The following is a 20542-nucleotide window of genomic DNA, read 5'->3' as shown; positions in this document are numbered from 1 at the left end:
CACATTGAGAAAAACTATTACTCAGATGAAAAGAGCCATAGGATCTTTAAGATCCAGATGAAGCAGACAGAACTTTGGTTTTCAAGGTCTTACCCAAAATATACATGAATACTAAATGGCATGGAGCTTGACTTATCCACAGTGGAAGGCCTAAATTGACTTAAAGGGATTTAAGCCTATGCCTGCAGGAGCTCTAGACCTTTAACATCTGATACTTAGGGTATGTCTACACAGCATAGTAAGCTTGGTCTGTATGACCTGCACCTGTGGACTCAATGTTTCCAAGCTCTCACTTCAGCGTCCACATTGCATTGGAAACCCAGGCCTCACAAAAGTGCTGGCATGTCCATGTTCCACTATGCAGACCAAACTCATAACTTCAGCTTCTTTGGGCTTATGCCATCATATCCCAGGCTCCTAGCACCCTTGACAGCTGTAGCTGCTCTAGGACTTGGTTCATAGTTGCTTATGGGAGAACTTATCTGTCCCGTGGGAGCTGACTGTGTTTTGGGGGGTAAACCATTTTGTGTCTGCACACTCCCAGCAGATGGAGCCATCAACACTTCTCCTACTCACTTTGTCAGTCCTATTTTGGAAATGAGGCAGAGCATCTCCAAAATGCAGGTGGACATTTAAGTGGCAGTTTTTGACCTGCAAAAGGCACCTCTCAGAGGCATGTATTGACATGCCAGCCATGACTCAGTGGAAGCTGTTCATCCCCGTTGCCTTAGCTGCACATTTCACATATGTAGCCTGGTGCTTCCAGAGCAGGGCCAAAAGCAGACTGGTGGGATCACATTGTCATGCGCACCTGGGATGACCAGTAGTGGCTACACAACTTTTGCATGAAGAGGCAGATGTTCCTGGAGTTTGTGTTCACTTGCCCCGACCTTCCACCATCGTGACACCCATGTGAGGGATGCCGTACCAGCCCAGAAGTGGGTAACTATAGCCATCTAGAAGTTGGTTATCCCAGACTGCTACAGGGTCCATGGCTAACCAGTTTGAAGTTGGCAAATAAACTGTGGGGGTTGTGGCAGAGGTTTGTAAGGCCATCAGGAATGTGATGTACCCAAAGATGGTGGGCATTACAAATGTTCCTGAAATAATTGCTGGCTTTGAGGGATTGGGATTTTCAAACTGCACTGGGTCACTGATGGGACTCATGTGCCTACAGTTTGCCTTCTGCAAAGAGCATGCATACTTAATTGCAAAGGGTACTATTCCACCATTATGCAGGTCCTGGTCAACCACAGGGGCAGATTCATGGACACTGGCAGAGTGTATGATGTCAGGGAGTTCCAGAGATCAGGACTTTTACCTTCATGGAGACGCTGGAACATTATTCCCACTAAATGACATTGCTTTAAATAGAGTCACTGTCCCTACTGTTATTCTAGGGGATGCTGCTTACCCTCTGTTGCCATGACTTATGAAACCTTATCCTGATTTCAGAGGACCTGGCAAAAGAAGTTTCAACTACACACTCAGTCGCTGTAGGATGGTGGTGGAATATGCATTTGGTAGATTTTGTTGATGGTGCCTTCCAGGGCCGGCTCTAGGTTTTTTGCCACCCCAAGCAAAAAATAAAAATAAAAAAATCATCAACCTCCGAGAGTGCCACTGCTGAAGCAAAAAGGAAAAAAAAACAAAAAAACCCCACCCCTCACTGGAATGCCCCTCCTAGAATTGTGCCGCCCCAAGCACGTGCTTGGTTTGCTGGTGCCTAGAGCCGGTTCTGGTGCCTTCAAAACCATTTGGATGCCAGTGTCATCAATGAAGTCCACATTATTGGGGCCTGCTGTGTTCTGCATAATGTCTGCAAGGACAAGGGGGAATCTTTTAGCCAGCAGTGGGCTCAAGAAACTGATGTGTTTCAAAATTAGTACACACCGCTATATAGTGCACCTGTCATGACTGGTGATGGATCCAGATGCGCCATGGAAATCAGAGATGTTTTGTTCGCCTGCATAATAGGTTTGCAAAGTCCCATGCATGAGGGGGAATGAAATGATATTTGAAAAATGTTTATTATTAAATGTATTGAGAATGAGCATGTGATGACATTTATTAGTTTGTGCACTTTTAACATTACATATAATAAAACTTGTTACCGTAGCCTTGTGTGAAAATTCAAAACTTTATTTTACACATCTATTTACATACCAGTATAAAAACCAGAAAGGCAGACCAGCTGCAATCAAAACGTACCATGCAAGAACCAAACTCATTGCCAAAACACTGAAAGGTGTATGTTACCAAATGACATGGACAGCTATTTCTGGGTATTCTCTGTCCCTCTGTTCTCCTTCGCCTTTCTGGTGCATTTTACACGTGAGGGCTGCAACTGGACTGGAGTGGATGAATGCACAGGGTATAATGTCTGTTCCATGTGCTACTGTTCACTGCCTGTGAGATGGTCCAGGCAACCACTGAACTGTTCCTAGTCTGCAGCACACAATACCATGGAGAGGATTCACAGTGTGTGGCTGGTGCAGGAGTTATAAGTGGCAGGGGAGCCTGCAGTCTGGTAGCCATAAGCGCAAGTAATCGCTTGAACAGCTCCTCCTGCTACTCCTGTCTTCCCCTCTCAGTCTGGGATCATGCTCCATGAATCTCTCCACTAATCTCTCCTCACGCTGTGCAACATCTTTCTTTCCACCCTTCTTGCATCCTTATTCTTCTGATACTCCATCTGGAAATTTATCTGGTGATTTATTTTATCTGGCTTTTCATCAACTCATCTCAGACTCTCTTTCTCCTTGCCTGCAGAAGGTGGGTATACTTCCCCAGGCTCTTGGTGCCACGTTTGTCCTGCGGTGGTGGAAGGGCCTTGAAAAAAAATAGAATGTCACATTATTGGCTGCTTTAATTCAAGGTAAAAAAGATACTTTTTATCAATGGGCTTTATTTTATTCACAGAAAAAAACTAGCCAGTTCAGATGTCTTTTGGAGCAGCCCAGAAAGCCATTGCAAATCACGGTAAGATACACATACAAAATTCAGATGAAATGATTTCTATAGCCTCTTCATTTTTTTGGTGGTGTTTCAAAATTGGTACACACCTGTGTGGGGGACTTTATAAGGGGTCTAATCACTAGCTATGGTTTTTCAATCCTTTCAGGCAGGGCAAGCTCTGGAGACCATTGATATTTGGGAGGTCCCTGAGTGGAAGCGTGAACTTCTGTCGCAGGCCAGCGGAGGACAGCCATCTGTCTATGCTAAGGAGATACTTAGGCATCTAGTGACTGACCAGCACATTTTGGAATGGAGGGGGCTCATAAGTTACAGAGATGGCCCTAATAAGTATGCCCTGCTCCAGAACATTACCAGCCATCTAGAGCTCCACCTTTGTGAGAAGTTTGCTTTCATCACCAGCCATCAATCGGTGAAAATTTGTGGTAAAATCAACAAGATGCTGAATTAGCATGGAGACACAGTACAGCCTCCTGACAAGCACCATGCATCCATGCACATGCCTGACTGAATGCCAGCCATGGGGACTCCTGTAACACAGCCAGCCAGCCACCTTCTGCTGTAATTTGGGCTCCTATATTTAAGCCAGCTATAAGAGCCAGGCTTTCTGGGTCTCAGTTTACAGGCAGTTTGGGACAGTGCAGCCATGGCTGATTTATAAGGTGCATTGTATTAGACCAGAGAGGTATGTGAGGAGTATTGGGGAGCTCCCAACCAATACTTATAACTATCATTGCGCAACTAGTAAAAACTTTCATGATAACTGCTTGTTTAACATTTTTTCTCATTTTGTAGTGTGCATTTTGAATTCCATGTGGTGTTGGGGGAAAGAGGGGCAAATACTGCAGAAATGATGTGGGTTCCACCTTAAATGGAAGCATACCAAAATCTTGGCTTGCATTAATAACTTAAAAGGGCCATAAGCCAGAAATCCCTCCCATCCATACATTAGTAACAACAAACATGGGGCAGAAACTTACCAGGCTCTGCACTTGCTCTGATGCCAGTTCTGCAGCAGGTTGCTACCCAGGGCTGTCCCCAAACAGCTCCTCCAAGTATAGACCCAGGATGTGCTGTAGCTGCTCCAGCAGTATGAACTCTTTGGTTACCAGCCTCAACACCAGGATAACTTCTTGCCTTTCACCTGGTGGCTGGCTTTCCTCTGGTAATGCCTGTGATTGGAGGGGCGGGGGGGTTATGAGGGTGCCATCACTGCTCAGCAGATTGTCTTGCACCACAGTGACCTCAGTGTAAAAGAGGCAGGAAGACCGTGAGTTCCCAGAGATGCTGTTAGAATCTTTGACCTTGAGGTAGTCTGTCTTCAGCTGCTTGATTTGCTTTCTGCATTGTTTAGCTGTGTGGTTGAGATCCAACACTGTCAGCTGCTTGGATGTAGCTTTCTAGACATCTCTTGTGTTCTTGCTGAAGTTGAATGTCTTGCTTGCCTTGGATCAGAGGTTAACCAGAATCCATCTGTGTTCCTCTGGACAGCTAGAAGCACACAATGCAGAACTTCTTCTTAGTGCTGGTCATAGTTAATTCATATGAGGGTTAACTGTATTTCCAGCTAAGCATTCCACATGGAAGTGAAGGGTTAAACACTGAGCAGCTGCATTTCAACCAGGAGTTTTCTTTGAGCTCCTTGGAAGTGAGCGAGAAGTTTTGGGATAGAAGAGTTGGGAAACACAGCCCTTGAAGATTGCTACAGTTGGAGGACTCTCCAGACCTGCGTCTGGTGACCTGGTTTGAACTGTGTCCAAACTGCAAAATGCCTGGGCTTTGACCCACGTCACAGGTGCTCTGACCCACCACCACCCTTGCAGAGACCATGGGCCTGAGTCCAGAGGGATTCCTGGCCCAAATCAGACTGATTTCTGTGTGGATGGAAATGCTGCTTGGGCTTAAACCTGAGTCAGGGTGTACTGTGTAGACATACTATCAGAGTGTTAAACCATTCCATTCAGATGCTCAGCCATAAATCGCGAAGAATTAGAATAGGGATCTCAAGCAAATTCAGACTGAGATATTATATATTTCTGAAGTACTGTTTTGTGGCTCTGCAGTTCCATTACTCAGGTGGTGACATAAATAGAATTGTCACCCTCCAAGAATCAAGGGAGTCAAATTCTGCAGGCAGAAGCAGTACATGGGGGCTTTAAACTGCCTGGAGTTAACTGGTGGAGCATTGCCTATTTGCAAGAGAATTCTCTGCCAGTGTATGCAGCAGGAGGATATGTGTAAGGAATTCTGAGGACAGGTCAGCATTGAGACCGGTAGGAAGAGACATAGTGAAACTCCTCTATGCCCTATCCTGCACTGTGGAGTAAGTGCTGTAAGTTAGGGCTACAGCCCAAACTTGTGTGAGGTCCAGGCAGCCCTGAATCAGGGAGCTGCAATGGGCTTTCTGTGGGTCCCTTCTTACCACTCTGTCACATCAAGGCCTAGATCTTTGAAGGGGGAATCCTTCCAATACTCATGTTCATTTCACATGTAGAAAAAATCCAAGCAATGCAAGAAAAAAGAACAGTTCAGTTGTAAAAAGATGATCATGGCCTGTTGGTCCACTCCCTCTGGGGCACCTGGCATTGGCCACTGTCGGTAGACAGGATACTGGGCTAGATGGACCTTTGGTCTGACCCGGTACGGCTGTTCTTATGTTCTTATGAGATGTCCAAACAGTACAAAGAACTCTGTCAGAAAAGGGTCAGCTGCTTAAATGATGAAGTTAAACAAGACACAATTGGGGTTAACTTGTCCCTGACTCCAGTTTCACACTTGGACGATAGCTCTAATGGAGTCTTGACAGTTTAAATACCTAACCCTTTTCTAATATGATGCTGTAATGTGACTTCTCACCTCATAAACTTTCTCAGAGGGTAGTGCTGGGGTACTATGCTCCTCAAGTTCAGGGGTTTTTGCTGTCTCATCTTTAGACTTCTCCTTGGAAGATTTTGTCTTGGACCCCTTGCTGTCATCAGGCACTGGTATCTCCTTGCTCTGTCCTTTCTTTTTACCACCTGACTTATCTTTCTTCTCGGCTTTCTTTTCTTCCCTTAGTCGTTCTTCCTCTAGTAGTCGATCATGCTCTTCCTTCCAAGCCTATTACAAAAAGTTAAGAATTCAGGTAACTATGGTCTTGTTTTTAATCAAAAGATGCTTACTGTCCTATAAAAAACTCTCCATTTGCAACTTTAATTCAGCCTCCTGAAATGGCTATGAATGGTGATACAGAGTAAAATTTTGAAAAACACCTAGGTAACTTGAAAGTCAATGGGATTCTTCAGAATATTTTGCATTTTTATAGCACTTAGTATGTTCAAAGCACAACTCTCAAATTCGGCTGCAGTTGTGAGTGCTCATAACTTCTGCAAATTATGCATCGGGTTACTCAAGTTGGGCACCAAGAAAATGAGTTAACTAGTTAATGTTTGTAGTTCATATGACACTGCATTGATGGTCATCTTGCAGATAGTACATGACTTCAGGGAACTCAAAAGCATGCTGAAGAAGAAGAATGTCCAAGCGATCTTGTCTGAGATCCTTTGTGACTCATGAGAAAAGGAAGGCAGAAGATTCTGGAAGTGAAATGCTGGCTAGATGAGTGGTGTAGGGTTTTGGTTTTTAACATTGGTCAGCCTTCTGTGGAAAGAGGGACCTGTATATTTTGGATGGCTTCCACCTCAGTAGAAGAGGGATCAATCTCCTCAGGGGCAGGCTGGCTAGAGTAGTCAGGAGAGCATTAAACTAACAACAAAAGGGGAGGGTAAAAAGGGAAGATATAAGTGTTAAGTTAGCACAAAATTGGGATGTTGGGAACAAAATTAGTCAAGGAACCCAAAGAAATGTAGAGAAGAAATTCTTCAGTTGCCTATACACGAATGGTAGGGGTCAAAAATAAGAGGAATTGAAATTCCTCATTTATGAGCATAAATTTGATCTAGTTGGTATTACTGAAACCTGTTGGGATTTCTCCCATGATTGGAACGTTAAAATCAATGGTAATAACCTACTTAAGAAGGAGCAAGCATGCAAAAGGGAACGGGAAGTGACACTGTTTTGACAATAGAGTCAGAGTCACTGATCACTTGGAAGAAAATGATCTTGAATGCTCATGAATCAACATGCTAACATATAAAACACAAAATGGGGTATTAGTTGGCGTCTGCTATAGACCACCAAATCACACTAGGGAACAGAATAGTCAGCTCCTTATGCACCTATCTATAATGTGTAGGAAAAAATGCTGCGTGATCATGGGGGATTCAATTTGAGTGACAATGTGCTAGAAGTTTCATCCTTGGAAGACATCCAAGGAATTTCTAAATAGTATAGATGATAATTTCCTAACTTAAAAAGTGTTGAATTCAACAAGGGAGAATTCTATATTAGACTTTGTTTTAATAGATAAAGAGGAACTGATCACAGAACTAAAAATTAATGGTAACTGAGGTACAAGTTTTCATGACTTGATTAGATTTATAATGTGCAAACAGAATAAAGTCCGGACCAATAATGTATATACTCAGTGCTTTAACAGGGCCAGTTTCACAAAGCTGAAAACAATTATGAGCCAAATCAGCTAGGAGGAAGATTATAATCAGAAAAAATGTGAGTGGTAATTGGGAATTGTTTAAGAACACTTTACTAGGTGCCCAAAAAGCCACAATCCCATAACTGAAGAAGATGTCTGTACTGGTTAAAAAAACCAACCTGGTTTAGAAGCGAAATGAAGGCAGCTGTAAAAAAAAAATAAAGAAAATAAATAAAAAAATTAACATATAACAAATGGAAGAAAAGGGAAGCGGATAGTAATGAATATAAATCAGAAGCTAGGAATTGTAGAAAATTGAGAACGGAAGCAAAGGGACATAGGAAATCCATGCATGTAGAATTAAGGACTATAAAAATGAGTTTATTAAGTACTTTAGGGGAAAAAAGAATCCTAAAAATGGTATTGGTTCATTACTAGATAGAAATGATAGACATCGATCCCAGGCAAGATAATGGAGTGGCTGATACAGGACTTAATTAATAAAGAATTAAAGGAGAGTAATATAATTAATGCAAATTAACATAGTTTGATATCTTGTTTTGATGAGATTACAAGTTTGGTTGATAAAGGTAAAAGTGTGGATGTAATATATTTAGACTTCTGTAAGGTAATTGATTGGTACTGTACCACATTTTGATTAAAAAAACTAGAAATTTACAAAATTAACATGGCACACATCAGATGGATTAAAAACTGGCTAAATGATAGGTCTCAAAATGTAATTGTAAATGGGGAATCATCATCAAACAGGTTTGTTTCGAGTGGGGTTCTGCAGGGATTGGTCGTTGGCCCTACACTATTTAACACTGCTATTAATGACCTGGAAGAAAACATAAGATCATCAGTGATAAAATTTGCAGATGACACAAAATTGGGGGAGTGGTAGATAATGAAGAGTATAGGTCACTGATATGAATTGCTCGGTAAATTGGGCGTGAACAATGTACATTTTAACTGGCTAAACGTAAATGTATATAACAAAGAATGTAGGCCATATCTTGAGAAATAGTGACTCTGAAAAATATTGGGGGGTCATGATGGATAATCAGCTGAACATGAGTTCCAAATGTGATACTGTGGCCAAATGGGCTAATGCAAACCTTAGATGCGTAAACAGGAGAATCTTGAATAAGAGTAAAGAGGTTATTTTGCTTTAGTATTTGACACTGGTGTGACCGCTGCTAGAATACTGTGTCCAGTTCTGGTGCCCACAATTCAAGAATAATGTTGATAAACTGGAGAGAAACCCTCCAGAGAAGAGCAACAAGAATAATTAAAGGATTAGAAAACATTTTTTATAGTGATAAATTAAATATATTGAGCTCTTTGAGTCTAACAAAGAGAAGGTTAAGGTGTGACTTGATTACAGGCTATAGCAATCGTTCCCAAACTGGAGTTCATGAACCCCTGGGGGTTCGCAAAATGTTACAGGGGGTTCTTGAGAAAAAATTCCTTACTAGCAGACAGAGCTGTCCCTAGGGACTCCGGGCAACATGGGACCAGCAGCCTGGAGCCTTGGGGACTTCCAAGAGCTAAGCAGATCAAAGCAAGCCTATCTATCACACTGAGGAGATTTAAACTTCAAGACTCCTCATAAGAAATGGAAAGGGAGGTGGATATTTTTTGCTGTTTTTAAAATTAAATAGGTTGCTAGTGTTGTTTTTAAAATTATTATGAAGAACACTTTTAAGCTTTGTTATAATGTGCATTGTTTGCCTGGACTGCTCAAGACCTGAATGCTTGTGTAAGAGGAACTCTTTGAGTTGGCTTCTTAGATACCTTCATGCTGTTTCACATCTGATACTTCTTGATGAAACATAGGAGCCTTGTCTTATAACAAGCTTATTCAAAGTGATACAAGCTACAAAAGTGAGATCTTGGAAGAGTGTTGCCGTTTTCATGTAATAAAAATACTGTAATGATAAATAATAATTAATAATAAATAGTGTGCAATAAGCATGTCATAAAGACAAATTTTATATTTCCAAGATCACTGCTTTTATAATTTATACTCAGGTAAAGGAGAAAATCCCTGGAAATATTCTTTTTTAGGAGGGGGTTCACGAGACTTGACATTTTGGTGACAGCGGTTCACAGTTTGTTAAAGTTTGGGAACTACTGGTCTATAGGTATCTATGTGGGGAACAAATATTTAACAATGAACTCTTCAGCCTAGCAGAGAAAGGCATAACATGGTCCAATGGCTGGAAGTTGAAGCTAGACAGATTCAGACTGGAAATAAGGCAATATTTAACAGTGAGAGTAATTAACCATTGGAACAACTTACCAAGGGTTGTGGTGGATTTTCCATCACTGACTATTTTTAAATTAAGATTTTATGTTTTTCTAACAGATCTGTTCTATGAATTATTTTGGGAAAATTCTGTGGCCTGTGTTATACAGGAGGTCAGACTAGATGATTAGGGCTTGTCTTGATCCGCACTAAGCCTAGCCCTGGCTGCTGCTTTCTATCTGGCCAGTGGGGAGAGGAGGGCAGTGATTACAATATGTGGTGATTAGGAGCCCCAGCCTACCTCCCCACAGTGGCCCCTGGCAGGCTCAAGGAAGCCATCGCAGCACTGCCTGGTGAGGAGCTGACATTGGGATCTGCCATTTGGAGCATTAGCAGGTATGTGTGTGTGTGGGGATGACGAAGACACCCCTGTCCTCGTGGGGGAAAGGGGAAGGAATCAAGGCTGAAGGGGCCCAGCCCCAGCAGGGGGATTTGGGAGAGACCAGGATCCACAGCTTGAAGCATGAGAAGATGTTTGTGGGGCAGTCTATCCCATCCCCACAGACAGGGAGGGCCCCCTCACACACTGTGATCCCCCTGCCGCCACACACGACCCAATCCCCCCCGCCTGCTGGGCCAGGGTCCTCTCATCCACCCTGATCCCTCCTGCCATCTGGGCCAGGACCCCCTCACACATCCCAATCCACCAACTGGGGAAGGACTATTGGACTTTTGCTTTTCTTGTCTCACCTTGAGGGAGCCTTCTCTGACAAAAGGATTTTTTTCTGGAAGTTCCGGTGTAACCTCTGCTTTACTGTCCGGTCTTGATGTACTGCCTTTGAGAAATGAGAGGGGAACAATAAATATGTTGCCAAAATAAAATAAAATAAGTCTGGCTCAGTGCAAAGTCCAGGATGGATTCTCTGTTTAAAATCCTTGTTTCTCTGGTCAGAAGGTTAGAAGGGCAGATACACTGGTGTTTCACAATTATTATTTAATTGTATTACAATTCAATGGCAAAACCCTATGCTAACGCACAGTTAAGGTTGTTTGGTGGTATGTTGTTCCCTTGCAGAATGGTGAGTTGAGCAAAACTCAAACTTTTGAGGGTTGGGAATCAGTTTTCTGGGATAAATATGGAAAGACACCAACTTTTTGTTTTGTTAGGAGATGCAGCTTTTTTGCTAGTGGAGGCACAAGGTTTATCTTCAGGAGGTCTCTCTGTCATGCCTTTAGCTAGTTTAAGGCTCTCCAGTTCCTTAGCCATTTTTTCTTCCTGATATTTGGTTTCTTCTTTTGTCACCCAGTCTTCAATTGAGTTGGCCACCAGCTCCAGATAGTTTCTGAAAAGAAACATATTACTTCTATTAACAGTGAAAATACTGTATTAATTAATATGATATTGGATCAAACAATATCTTTTTCATTCTACCTTTCACTAGAGATGGTCTTGTTTTTTTAGCTGCTATCTGAACATTTTACCATAATCTTTAAGAGTCGGGTAGAGTTTACCAGGTTTTTTTTTCTGTATGGGAATTTTTATCTTTGTCTTATTGATCTTTGCTCACTACATTTTATGTTTAACATTTGAGTTAAAAGCATCATTTGCCAAAAAAAAAAAAAAAAAAAAAAAAAAAAAAATTCAGCTAGCCATAAATCACCATTAATTAATTTAACTTAACAAGGGTCAGTAAGAAGATTCAAAATCTTGATTCTCCCCTCTTAGTGGTTTACAACCACTGTAATTCTATTGACTTCACTAGAGTTACTCCTGATTTATACTTGCCCTTAGCATTTGTTCACTTAACCACCCTCTGTATATATGAAGCACCAAATTCTAATCAAACTTACACAGACACATAAAAGATAGAACTAAATTGCTGTAAGATAAATGGAAAATTTACACAGCACACCTCATCCTGAGGATGGTGGCACAGTCTTGCTGACTTGTGGGGTCATGTAAGGCAGGTTTGAAATAAGATCACTCAATATACAAAACTTCTCAAGGAAGGTGTCCAATCTTGCCCCTATACATTCTATCAATTTAGTAAAGGTGAGAGTATATTTGTCTCAACCGATCTTGAAGCCAAGTCAGGAAAACATCTGGAGAACCATGTGAACATCTCTGGTGACCTGTTGTGATGTGTGCCCCCAAATCAATCAGTCATCAACATATGTGGACAATTGAAGGCCTTGTCTCTTCAGATGAACTGCTACCACTGAGAGTCATTTGGTAAACACTTTTGGCGCTTTTGAGAGACCAAATGGTAGGACTTTGAATTGGTACTGAAGGCCATTGACCATAAAATGTAGATATTTCCTGTGGGCTGGATAGATTGACACGTGCAAGCATCCTGCAAATCAAATGTTGTGAATGACATCATGGGATCTAGAGAGAGGATTATTGTCTAAAGAGTCAAATTTGAAGTGATGGATGAATTTGTTGAGATGTCTTTGAGATCTAATATAAGATGCCAACCCCCTTTCTTCTTCAGAATGAGGAAGTAGTGGGAATTGAATACCTGGCTGCAGAATGCTGGAGGCACCATCTTTATTACACCCCATTGAAGAAGAGTCTGTCTCCATACAAGACAGGCTCCCATGCAAAGAGTTCATGAAAAGGGATTGGGTAGGGTGTGTGGAGTGGCCTAGATTGCAATTATACTGAATATCGTTGCTGGATATTCTAAGACACACTGGTTGGTAGTAATTGCAATCCATGAATCTGCAGAAAAAGGAAGGAGGTTGCCAAACGCAGGGGAAAAGATGTACGGACCTTCACAAACTGGTCCAAGACTCTTAACTGCAGCATCAAACCTGCAACCTTTGCCCGATGATGAGTATGCAGTAACAGTAAATGAAGGAGAGCCACTTTTCTTTTGGAAATATGGTCCTTTCTTGTAAAATTCAGGAGCCTTTTGTTGGCATGAATACAAGGATGATGGAGGCCCTTCACTCAAGAAGGACTGAGGTCTACTTTGCTTCCTCTTCTGGAATGGGGTATGTAGGCCTAGAAACCGAAGTGTTGCCCTGAAGTCTTTTAAAAGAATAAAGCATCTCTTAAGTCTTTGATTTTAAAAAACACAGCCCTCAAAAGGAAGGTACTCAGTTATGGCTTGGTCTACTTCTGGATGAAGTCTGTAGTCATGATGTTCTGTGCACAGTGACTGCAGTAGCCATTGATCCTGACACAGTGTCAGAAACATCCAAAAAGGCCTGTTATACGATTTTCACCACCAACTGGCCCTCCAAACCCTGATGCTTAGATTTTTCTAAATCAAAGGAGATATCCCATCTCCTAGAACTGGAAGGGACCTTGAAAGGTCATCGAGTCCAGCCCCCTACCTTCACTAGCAGGACCATGTACTGATTTTGCCCCAGATCCCTAGTGGCCTCCTCAAGGATTGAACTCACAACCTGGGTTTAGTAGGCCAATGCTCAAACCACTGAGCTATCCCTCCCCCCCTTCATGATCCACCACTACAACTAAAGATCCAGGGATGTTTTTGTTAAAAAAGTACTCATACTCTGTAGGAGAAAATTGTTATCTCCAACCTGCTCTTGTTGATGTAACAGAAATGGATGCATGAGTTTGCCACAAATCCTTGACTGGTTCAAGGATACCCTAATTTATAGGAATGGTCAAGTGACCCTGAGAGACCAGATGCAGAATATCAAATAACTTGTCTGACCTTTCCTGGATATCTCCAGAGTATCCGCCATTTTTTTAAGAAGGTCCTAAAATCCTTAAAGTCATTAACTGTGGAAGAAGTAGATGGTGCCACAACTTTATCTGGTTATGAAGAAGAAACATTCAAAGGGATAGGTTGCTCCCCATACTCCTTCACAAGATCTCCCTACTCAGTATGAGGTTCTTGCTGAAATTCCTGATGGAGCACTTTGCTTGAGGACTGCGGTATCTTAGATGACTCCTTAGAAGGAAGTGACCTATTTCTAGATTTGGATCTAGATGAATAAGGAGCAGAAAATAAGAGAATAAGGAACAGGATCCACTGACTGATCTGAAGAGAAGGTTCAATAAGTTTCTGAGAAGCACAAGGTCTCTTAGAGCTGGATGACCTCTTAGCTCCTGGCAGAGTATCTCTAGTAGCTGAAGCACTGACAGAAACTGGTTTTGAAGCAGCAGCAGCAGCAGACTGCCTTCAAAGAGGGAACTCAGAGTCAGAGACATATTTCACTGATCTTTCCATTAAAAATAATTTCTGACGGGCATCATGAGCTTTTTGTATGCACTTAGAGAAAGATTTGCAAAATGAATGTTTGCTGGGGATCTATGATGTATTAGTCCATTGTTTGCAGGCATTGCTGCCCAGCAGGCAGAACAGATTTTAAAGCCTGGAGACAACATCTCATCCATCAGATCTTTGGTACCAAGTGGAAACTCAAAACAAATTAAAAGTCTCTCTTTTTTGTCAATGGGCTTGAATGAAACTTACTAGTTACGAAGAATTACAAAAAAAAAAAAAGATCACACTGCTAACCTCTAAACATAATGTAACAGGCTATGGGGAAGCAGATAGACACTGTACCTCTTCAACATGCTGCCATGGGTGGTAGGAAAGAACTGAGTAGCGGTTGGGGCTTCTCCATCCTTTATGCCTCAAGAGAAGGAACCTGAGGGTGTGCAGGATGCATATGCAGCCTTAACAGATACTGCTGGCTAAAACATTCTGAGTTCATGCACATGGGGCACACACACCTACAACAGGATCCGTGCGAAGAAATGTTTGAAGAACACTCATTCCATTGGATGATCTGTTCCTGACTAACACAGAGCAAGTTTTGCTTGGTATAGTGATATAATGTGAACAAACATTTTGTAGTTATAAAAAAAAATTAACTGCTAGAATGAAAAATTATGACATTTCAGCTATTTCAAAAGATGCTCCAAGGATAGTGAGACATCATATGAAACAGAGACTCTTCTTGAAAAACCAGGACAAATGGACATATTTTATTTTATTTCAATAGCTGCTACTCCTTTTGCTTGTTTCCTTAAAGAAATACATGTTGGGCTGGGACAGAAAATTCACACTTTTTCTGTATAAGCACGGAGTACCTCCTACCCCACTTATAGTATGGTTATCTTTACAAGACTCCACAAATCCTTGCAAACCATGCCACAGAGAATCTCACATTTTTCACTGACTACTCTGTTGTTTGGATTACCCCTGAACCACAGTACCAAAATCAGGTGTTGTGGAAACTAATTAGGGACAAAGAATAGACCCTTTGTTTGTATTCTCTATGACTTGGTGTTCCAAGAAGAAATTGTTTAAGGTATTGTGAAATTGCTTCTGTAAACCTTGTTCTGTTTTGACACTTGACCAGTTCATATATGGGTAGTTGAAGGAACTGATTTGTTTAATTAGATTTAGCTGGCTCTTTGATCTCCCTCAAAATAGTGCCCCCAATATTGTTTTTCCTGATATGGAGGCCAGTATATAACCCTATTAACATATTTGTATTCTTATGACTTGTGATTTATAAGCATACAAATTCTATGGGGTGGCTCTATTCACTCAGAATTTTTTACCTCAGTACTGTCTGTCGTATATTTTAGATAAAGTGATATTACTATGCCCCCAATCCCTGCCCCCTAATGACTTAGTAATTTCTTCTTGAACCGTTTATTGCCAGGTATTACAGTTAACCCATTGATTTTTCTGATGCCACCATATTTCATAAGTGCTTGTTATGTCAAGGTCCTTTTCCATTGCCAGGCTTTCAGCTAAAATGCCTGTTTGAAGATAACATCTAAAAAAATGTATTACCTGAATCCAACATCAGAGTGCATTGCAATATCCCAGGATTCCTTGCACTGACGGTGTTGGTTCATTGGATTGTGAAGGACTATAAGCAGAGAGTTATCTTGGGTGTGGTAATAGGAATCAATACACCTGTATTGTTGGGTTGCATTGTGTAAAACCTGAAAATGAAAAGAAATTAATACTTAAGACACATCCTCCATATAGACAAATGGCACCCCCAACTCCTACAAGAGGGCTTGATTGTGCCTTGTAGGGATGTCGCATAGTAAGGGATGGCACAGAGCCTCACTACACCAGAAGCACCAAAAGGCATTCTGCCTCCAGCAGACAGAAGGTCTTTCTAGAGTCCCCGGTCATGTAGAAGCTGTATTCCCACAACCACATGCATTTAAGGAGTGCCACTAGCTATACCAGGGGTAGGCAACCTATGGCATGTGTGCTGAAGGCGGCACGCGAGCTGATTTTCAGTGGTACTCACACTGCCCGGGTCCTGGCCACCAGTCCGGCAGGCTCTGCATTTTAATTTAATTTTAAATGAAGCTTCTTAAACATTTTAAAAACCTTATTTACTTTACATACAACAATAGTTTAGTTGTATATTATAGACTTAGAGAAAGAGACCTTCTAAAAACGTTAAAATGTATGACTGGCACGCGAAACCTTAAATTAGAGTGAATAAATGAAGACTCGGCACACCACTTCTGAAAGGTTGCCGACCCCTGAGCTATACCCATGCAGTCAATCAACCCCACTAGCAAATTCATAGGAACCATAACTTGATCTTCTCCTACCCCCCACCCCCATCTCTTTGGGATGCAACCTGAATGCAATATTTCAGGTGTGGCTGGAGCTGTACAGAAAAGAAGTATCATCCCCTTGCCTACAAATATGCAGATAGAAAATAAATTTACTTCTTTTATGGCTATATCACATTATAAGTTCATATTGTATCAAATTCACTGTGCTATCACTGCTGGTGTTCTCCAGATTTACTGCTTTCCAGTAAATTTTTCTAGCCCATTCTGTGTTGTGCATCCTTTTTTAATGCATGTACTGGCTCTATGTTGAATGTAATTTTATCTCATTTTATATGCTATCATTTTTGCAGAATGCTAGAGCTGAAATGGAACTGAAATTCATTCATATATCAAATTATTGGGTTGAATCTATTTTATGAAATAAATTCTAGTTAACTGAATATTCAGTTTACAAAAGAAAACTAATTAACAGCAATATGCAAAAGGATATATAAAGGTGTGGCAGAGAGTATATTGCTTTCCATATAGAAAATGAAATGTTATGTGCCAATTTTAATGAAGAAATTTAATTACTAGAGCTGATGAGAAAAAGGAAAAGTTTTTACAAGACTTCCATTTTGTGTTGAAATTTTGTTTTCATGGACATTTTATAACCATCTTTATTAATTACTACCAGTGGTATAGATACTAAGGTCCATTGCATTAGTAGGATTTCCCATGTACTGTAATTTAGGACCAGATTCTATCTGGTCTTTACATGTGTGGTCAGTGTAGTGGGAAGAGTACAAAAAGCTAAGCAGAACTACAGTCTCTGTAATTCAACAGAGCACAGGGTCTGCTCCATCTCTACTCCCCCTGGGGTTCATGGCAGAATACCTCCTCATACCCTCTGGGTTAGTACAACTCTGGGATATTCCTAACAGGCACAATCCTAGGGTACATTGAGGAAAGAACAGACCACAATGTATTTGCAGTACTACACTCTGATTAATCTTTTACAGTTCTTGTTTTGTCTTTCCTTTAAGATAAATATCAGTCATTATCCTATTTCTATTATGGGTCTCTCATATCCATGGGAGTACTGCACATGGAGAACTTGAAGGACAGGACCCTTTGTTCTTGCTGACAGTCATGAACACTAAAGTCTTCCATTTATTCATAAAATGGATGCAGGGAAGCGTTCCTAACCCTTGCAGCCAATGTCATTGTTGCCACGGAAAAGCCAATCCTAGGGATAAAAAGAAAGTCCCTTCTATCACATGTTCAGTCTGGGCTCCAATGCTAAAATGGACAATTGCAATGCTGTTTTTGAGTCATGAACAAAATTACAAAATAGATTAAAATGACAAACTCATTTAGTAAAAGTCACCAAAAAGCAGCTGAAGAATAATGGCTTTTGGTAACCATTTATCAGGGCCAAATCTGAATCAGTGTCCTATCAGTAAAATAAGAATATAAGAACAGCCATACTGGGTCAGACCAAAGGTCCATCAATCCCAGTATCCTGTCATCTGACAGTGGCCAATGGCAGGTGCCCCAAAGAGAATGAACAGACAGGTTATCATCAAGTGATCCATGCCCTGTCACCCAATCCCAGCTTCTGGCAAACAGAGGCTAGGGACACTATTCCTGTCCATCCTGGCTAATAGCCATTGTTGGACCTTCCATGAATCTATCTAGCTGACTTTTGAACCCCGTTATAATATTAGCCTTCATAATACCCTCCGGCAAGGAGTTCCAGAGGTTGATAGTGTGTTGCATGAAAAAATACTTCCTTGTGTTTGTTTTAAACCTGCTACCTATTAATTTCATTTGGTGACCCTTGGTTCTTGTATTATGAGAAGGAATAAATAACATTTCCTTATTTACTTTCTCTATACCACTCATGATTTTATAGACCTCTATCATATCCCCCCTTAGTCGCCTCTTTTCCAAGCTGAAAAGTCCCAGTCTTATTAATCTCGCCTCACACAGAAGCCTTTCTATACCCCTAATAATTTTTGTTGCCCTTTTCTGAACCTTTTCCAATTCCAATATTTCTTTTTTGAGATCAAGTGACCACATCTGCACGCAGTATTCAAGATGTGGGCATACCACGGATTTAAATAGAGGCTATATGATATTTTCTGTCTTATTATCTATCCCTTTCTTGATGATTCCCAACATTCTGTTCGCTTTTTTGACTGCCGCTGCACATTGAGTGGATGATTTCAGAGAACCATCCATAATGACTCCAAGATCTCTTTCTTGAGTGGTAACAGCTAATTTAGACCCCATTATTATATATGTATAGTTAGGATTATGTTTTCCAATGTGCATTACTTTGCATTTATCGACATTAAATTTCATCTGCCATTTTGTTGCCCAATCACCCAGTTTTGTGAGATCCTTTTGTAGCTCTTTGCAGTCTGCCTGGGACTTAACTATCTTGAGTAGTTTTGTATCATCTGCAAATTTTGCCACCTCACTGTTTACCCCTTTTTCCAGATCATTTATGAATATGTTAAATAGTACTAGGCCCAGTACAGACCCCTGGAAATGAGAGAGAAGAGCATTTCTAGCATTTATTCCTAGCCTTTGTTTTCTATCTTTTAACCAGTTACCAATCCATGAGAGAACCTTCCCATGACTGCTTATTTTACTTATGAGCCTTTGATGAGGGACCTTGTCAAAGGCTTTCTGAAAATCTAAATACACTATATCTACTGGATCTCCTTTGTTCGCATGCTTGTTGACCCCCTCAAAGAATTCTAGTGGACTGGTGAGGCATGATTTCCCTTTACAAAAAACATGTTGACTATTTCCCAACAAGTTATGTTCATCTATGTGTCTGACAATTTTGTACTTTACGATAGTTTCAACCAATTTGCCCGGTACTGAAGTGAGGCTTACTGGCCTGTAGTTGCTAGGGTCACCTCTGGAGCCATTTTTAAAAATTGGCGTCACATTAGCTATCCTCCAGTCATTTGGTACAGAAGCTGATTTAAATGATAGGTTACAGATGACAGTTAGTTGTCCTGCAAATTCACATTTGAGTTCCTTCAGAATTCTTGGGTGAATACCATCAGGTCCTGGAGACTTATTACTGTTTAGTTTTTCAATTTGTTCCAAAACCTCCTTTAATGACACCTCAATTTGGGACAGTTCCTCAGATCTGTCACCCAAAAAGAATGTCTCAGGTTTGGGAATCTCCCTCACAACCTCAACAGTGAAGACCAATGCAAAGAATTAATTTAGTTTCTCCACAATGGCCTTATCATCTTTGAGTGCTCCTTTAGCATCTTGATCGTCCAGTGGCCCCACTGGATGTTTAGCAGGCTTTCCGCTTCTGATGTATTTTAAAAAAAATTGCTATTACTTTTGGAGTCTTTGGCTAGCTGTTCTTCAAATTCTTTTTTGGTCTTTCTAATTATATTTTTACACTTCATTTGCCAGAGTTTATGCTCTTTTCTATTTTCCTCATTAGGATTTGTCTTCCACTTTTTAAAGGATGCCTTTTTGCCTCTCACTGCTTCTTTTACTTTGTTGTTTAACCACTGTGGCTCTTTTTTGGTTCTCTTACTATGTTTTTTAAATTGGGGTATACGTTTAAGTTGAGCCTCTATTATGGTTCTTCAAAAAGTTTCCACACCGCTTGCAGGGATTTTACTTTTGGTACTGTACTTTTTAATTTCTGTTTCACTATCCTCCTCATTTTTGTGTAGTTCCCCTTTCTGAAATTAAATGCTACAGTGTTGGGCCGCTGTGGAGTTTTTCCTGCCACAGGGATGTTAAATTTAATTATATTATGGTCACTATTACCAAGCGGTCCAGCTATATTCACCTCTTGGACCTGATCCTGTGCTCCACTTAGGACTAAATTAAGAATTGCCTCTCCTCTTGTGGGTTCCAGGACCAGCTGTTCCAAGAAGCAGTCATTTAAGGTGTCAAGAAACTTTATCTCAGCATCCCTTTCTGAGGTGATATGTACCCAGTCAACATGGGGATAATTGAAATCCCCCATTATTATTATTGATATTTTTTATTTTAATAGCCTCTCTAATCTCCCTGAGTATTTCAGAGTCACTAACACCATCCTGGTCAGATGGTCTGTAATATAGCCCTACTGCTATATTCTTATTTTTTAAGCATGGAATTACTATCCATAGAGATTCTATAATACAAATTAGTTCATTTAAAATTTTTTCTTCATTTGATTCTATGCTTTCTTTCACATATAGTGCCACTCCCC

General features: G+C 40.8%; 1 protein-coding gene across 3 annotated transcripts in view; it reads right to left on the bottom strand.

The window, feature by feature from the left end:
• SPAG17 (sperm associated antigen 17) overlaps positions 1-20542 on the bottom strand; it is a 245908-nt gene that overhangs the window by 94798 nt on the left and 130568 nt on the right. For 2 of the 3 annotated variants that reach the window (XM_054042535.1, XM_054042544.1), the window contains 4 exons: positions 15557-15711; positions 10914-11104; positions 10512-10597; positions 5833-6075 (listed from right to left, as the gene is read on the bottom strand). In XM_054042535.1, coding sequence (XP_053898510.1) covers positions 5833-6075; positions 10512-10597; positions 10914-11104; positions 15557-15711 — 675 coding nt within the window. The remainder of the gene's footprint in view (positions 1-5832; positions 6076-10511; positions 10598-10913; positions 11105-15556; positions 15712-20542) is intronic. The other variant, XM_054042551.1, reaches the window with a different exon arrangement.

The sequence above is a fragment of the Malaclemys terrapin genome, chromosome 1 (assembly GCF_027887155.1).
Source record: "Malaclemys terrapin pileata isolate rMalTer1 chromosome 1, rMalTer1.hap1, whole genome shotgun sequence".
Classification (NCBI taxonomy): domain Eukaryota; kingdom Metazoa; phylum Chordata; order Testudines; family Emydidae; genus Malaclemys; species Malaclemys terrapin.
Note: the sequence above shows the minus strand (reverse complement) of the source record. Positions and strands in the feature narration are given on the sequence as shown.